This window comes from Pinus tabuliformis, chromosome 6 (assembly GCF_031772625.1).
Source record: "Pinus tabuliformis cultivar Carrire ecotype Pingquan chromosome 6, CPIR1, whole genome shotgun sequence".
In the NCBI taxonomy this organism is placed as follows: domain Eukaryota; kingdom Viridiplantae; phylum Streptophyta; class Pinopsida; order Pinales; family Pinaceae; genus Pinus; species Pinus tabuliformis.
In genome coordinates, this window is record NC_142292.1 from 1,872,528,550 (window position 1) to 1,872,533,584 (window position 5,035).

The window sequence follows — 5,035 nt, forward strand, 5'->3', positions numbered from 1 at the left end:
GCAAAATTTTATAAATGTTAAGTTGGCAAAAAGATTGCAAGTACCAGCCAAATAAATGGAGCACATACAAGTTAATAATGAGCAGGTGCAAGTTTATAAAGATTTGAAAATTTCTATGGATAAGTATGTATTGCATTCTGATTTTTATGTTTTAGATATGGATAATGTGGATGTTGTTTTGGGATACCCTTGGATGGAATCTATTGGTACTATCAATATTAATGCACAGAAGAAATTCCTGAAGCTCTGGCATAAAAAGAAGAAAATTACATTACAGGATATTTCCATCAATAAATAGGTAGAGTCCAAGGCTGAAGCAGAAGATGTTGTAGGTACTGACACATCAGATGAAGAATCCATGGTTGAAGTAATATTGGAAGATAAGTAACAACTGCATGCACAACAAAATGTACCAGATACCAATCAAGCTCCATTAGGTGGTGAATTAAGGAAAAATACAACATTGGTTAAAACTTCAACATATCACCACCCACATCACCCAACAATAAAAAAACCAATAAGATGGCAACAAATTAGCCACAAGGACAAAAACCTGCGCACGACAGATAGATAGGTACGAAGATCCAACCACAACGCATCAAGACAAAGGAACATTTTGATATTTTTCTTATGGATATTCTTAATAAAATATGCGCAATTTTGTTATAAAGAATAAATAATTAATATGCCCAAAAGGTCTTTTAACCTCTGATCATAATCCCACATGGATTCTCCAACTGCTTGCTTGGTCTGGTTAGTTTTGCAATACTCTGCTACTCAGACTTCGACTTCAGGAACGTTTTGATTAGGTCATTCTTTATGTCATGCCAGGCTTATAGTTTATCCCATTGGAACACTAATGTTGTACTTCCTATTCCACTGCAGGCTCTGTCCCGAAAAGTGATGTTATTCAGTGTAATTGTTTTAATTTTTTTCATAAAATTATATTTTGAAATTGGCATAATATTTTTCAATTTTATTACTTTATTTAAATAAAATAAATATTTTTATACAATTAGTGTGGACAATAATATTTTAATTTCAACTATATAAATATGGTAAGTAAATATACATATTATTTTATATATTGGAAGTTCAAAACAAAGTTCATTAATTAGTTTATTTAAAAATTGAATTATTTACATGAAAAATGTTTAAAAAAAATAATTACAATTATTTAAGAAATTAAAATATATATTGTAGTAGATTTTTTAAATTGTGATTTAATATAGATATACAATATACAATATACCAGTATAGATTCATTTTATGTACGAATTTAACATAAATTAAGAGGGCGTCTAAACATATTTTAAAGTGCAAGAGACAATATGTAATTTTCCATTGTTTAAATTGTATTTTTGAATGCTATAGAGATTACATAACTTAAATTTTAAGTCCAAAAATCTTTGTTGGATTTCAACAAAAGAAATCATATACCTAAACAAAGATTAAGCTATGTTTTAACATAAAAACTTATTTTTTTTTCCAATAGCTTTAAATGATATATGCAATTTTTTAAGACAATATATAAAATATTCTATATAGCATGTGCATTGACTCATTTTATTAGCTTACATTAAAATGGTTTTTTGTTATTAATATATTTTTAAATATACACCAATATTAATTCATATTAAAGTATTTTATTCATAACCCACATTGGATATTATTATATACAACATTAAAATACTTTCTTTTAACCTTTTCTCTATATAATTTATTTAAATAACATGTTAAAACATTTTTGAAAAATATAAGGTTTAAACATCTTACTCACATGTATTTTTTTTACTTTTAATTACTTCACATGAAATTATATCAGGTTATATGGACAACTAATTCAACATGTATTATTTAAAAAATAGTTTATTACTATTTTAAATGGACACCTCTCAACTCCCAATTGAACAGAGGTATACTTACACATGACTTCATACCCCACCATAAAATGAATCTCTCTTCTCAATTATTAATTTATTTAATTAAACAAAATTCACCTTTAATTTTTTTAATATTAGAAAAATAACAAATTTTTCCAATTAATTTTTAAATAGATTAATAATTTTGTTTTATGAATTATGATATTATCTACCATTTTATTTCAATATATACCTTATAATTATTTATTCTTATTACAAATATTTATGGTTTATTTTGATATTTTAATATTTTTAATTATAAATAATTATAAATATTTTAAATTTGAACTTATATATATTAGAAAAATCAAATAAATATAATCTTAAAAAAAGAGAGTTTAAAAACACATTTATATAATTTTACTTGTTTAAAATTCAAAATGTCTTATATTAGGTTCAAAGTGTAACTTTCCAAGAATCCACTACTCAATGCAGTTTGTTATGAAGTTTATTCAAGGTATTGCACATGTAAATTAGATTTGGGTTAGAATTTACATTACATTTTGATTAGAATGTTATGGGATTGAAAGCGGTTTGTCATGAAGTTTATTCAAGGTATTGCACATGTAAATTAGATTTTGATTAGAATTTACGTTACGTTTTGATTATAATGTTATGAAAGAGCTGATTGTCGGAATCAATGATAGAGTTATATTTTTTTAATAAAAAAATATTTTAATTAAAAAAAAAAATAAATTATTTTAACCTGTATGACACTAAATATAATTTATGGGACAGATTTTTTCTTCATCTACTTGATGTATTGGGTCTTTTTTCTGTAAAAGTTCAAAATAAAAGTTCTCAATTTCCCCATAAACTTCTCAGTAAATAAATTATCCCAAGAGCTAGCTGCATAACTTTCAGTGTTGTCGGCCTCACATTCTAAAATAAAATATTTTTCTATTTCCACTTTTAATTGAAAACAAAATTTCATATGATCCAAAACTTTCTATTAATAAGCAAATCATTTTTCATTCTATCAATAAACAAATCATTCTTCCATTCAATCTATTTTTTTTGTTGACTAGCAGAATCGGCAACAGTCGTGGTATCGTATTCGTGTTAAGTGGCAACAACGGTGGTATCGTATTCGCGTTAAATAACAACAACGATGGTATCGTTCTAGGAGAAACCGCCCAACCCACAAAAACAGCCTTCAGTTATGAATCATCCACTAACCACAAGACCAAATCTCTGCGGACCTTCCATTCACTCTATTAATTAACAAAGCATTCAATCTATTAATTAACAAAGCATGGTTCAATTCAATCTATTTCTAACCCCCACAATAATAGTGATTATTCCTTCCAACCTAGGTCTAACTCTAACTGCCCTTTTGACAAAGGTCGTAATTATCTATATGCAGCCACGAAAGCGCGAGGCACTTTGTAAAATTAACGGCATGATTATCTCTGGCGGCCTATAGCAAGACCATGGCGAGCACAAGGGCTGCTCCTAGGACGACACCATCCGAGCGGTATGAAGTGGCGGTTGTGCTGGGAGGAGACGAGGAAGTTGTAGGGCTGGGAGAAGGAGCGGTTGTGCTGGGAGGAGACGAGGAAGTTGTAGGGCTGGGAGAAGGAGCGGTTGTGCTGGGAGGAGACGAGGAAGTTGTAGGGCTGGGAGAAGGAGCAGAACTGGTCGAAGTGTTGCCGACGGTGATTGCGAGCCTCATTCCGTGCGTGCAGTGAGTGGGATAACCGCAGAGGTAATACTTGTGGCCAGTGCTGCTCAACATAATAGTGTCGTTTCCACTTGTGTATGTTTCCAATGCATTACTACTGTTGCACGAAACGTATGCCCTCTTGTGCACCACCATCGTATTGTGGCGGCCCGCCGTGTAGTTGAACACTGCATCATAATCATACGCAATACGTATCAATATAGTCAAACTGCAATTGCATCATCAAAATTTATACTGCGTCTTGCTATTGCTATAATTAGTGTATTATTTCAGAGTCCAGGCCGGCCTATTCTTATTGTTTGGATACCATCTATCAAATTTGAAGGTATCTTTTGGGGATACTAAATCTCACACAAATTTCAATTTTCTTTTATGAAATTTGAAAGTATGATTTGGTGGGTACTAAATGTCACATAAATTAATTACCTAAATAGTCACCCACAACAAATTGTTTGCCAGAAGCCCAAGCAGTGTAATTGACCCCAGGTTTCCACCCTAAATTGTTCCCAACTGTGTAGTAGGTAGCCAAACAATTAAATGGTATCATCATTATTGCCACTACCACTGCAATCCAGAGTCTTGGTTGCTCCATTCCTACAACTGAAATCACTGCCATTCTGCCATCCAATTCAAACAAACCAACAGATTTACCATTAACATACACTTCTACAACTAAATAACAAATAGATCAAGAGAATCCAAAATCAATGACACTTCCACATTAGTGTAATTTTACTGACTTAAAAGATAGAAAAATATTCGCAGTGAGACAAATATTTTGAAAATTAAATGAAATTTACACTCAGACAAATATTTTAAAAATTAAATGAAATGTGAATATAAGATAAATAATCGAACCAAACATACTTTCATCTTCAACGCTCTTAAATCCCAAGATAATTAACATAAAAAAAATCCATCAACACATACTTTTCCTCTCTAACCTTCTTAAATGGCAAAATAATCAACATAAAAAAACCATCAACACCGTAAAGAAAGTTAACAGAAAAATATATGAAAGATCAACTATCCAAACAATAGCATTGATGAAAGATCACAATCCATGACAAACTCATATATGAAAGGTAAACACAATACAGTATACTCCTGAGAATTGTCGAAGCAGTTTTGATGGCATAGTTGCTTCAGATGCCTAGATAGCCTTCTGGATCAAACGAATGAAATATCTGAAAAGTCGAATATATTGAGAAGAGAGACTGCATATATAGGACTCCAGGCACTGTCTGTGGAAATCTTCAAGGCCCTATCCATGTCGAATGTCGTGGGTGGGCATTTTAATAATGAGGGACATCAAACCAGTGGGCCATTTCGCACCGTGATGCTCGATCTTGGGATGCGGAAGTTCCGATTTTCTACCACACAGCCACTGTATTAGGTCAAAAAGGAAGAATCTTTGCTGCCATTGGTG

At 31.1% G+C, this 5,035-nt stretch overlaps 1 protein-coding gene across 1 annotated transcript; it reads right to left on the reverse strand.

Moving 5' to 3' along the window:
• Positions 1-3,342: 3,342 nt before the first annotated feature.
• LOC149266622 (chemocyanin-like) lies at positions 3,343-4,793 on the reverse strand. The gene is made up of 3 exons (XM_089408837.1): positions 4,705-4,793; positions 4,033-4,223; positions 3,343-3,773 (listed from the first exon to the last, which is right to left on the reverse strand). The coding sequence occupies exons 2-3, from the start codon at positions 4,220-4,222 to the stop codon at positions 3,343-3,345; spliced, it is 621 nt and encodes a 206-aa protein (XP_089264963.1). The 5' UTR covers position 4,223; positions 4,705-4,793.
• Between the last annotated feature and the right edge of the window lie 242 nt (positions 4,794-5,035).

What these genes read in the sequence shown, in the direction of transcription:
- LOC149266622 (XM_089408837.1), bottom strand. Translation starts at nt 4,222, where the DNA reads ATGGCAGTGATTTCAGTTGTAGGAATGGAGCAACCAAGACTCTGGATT. An exon ending in TGTTGTGGGTGACTATTTAG is followed by an intron (nt 3,774 to 4,032) that starts GTAATTAATTTA and finishes ATTATGATGCAG; the next exon opens with TGTTCAACTACACGGCGGGC.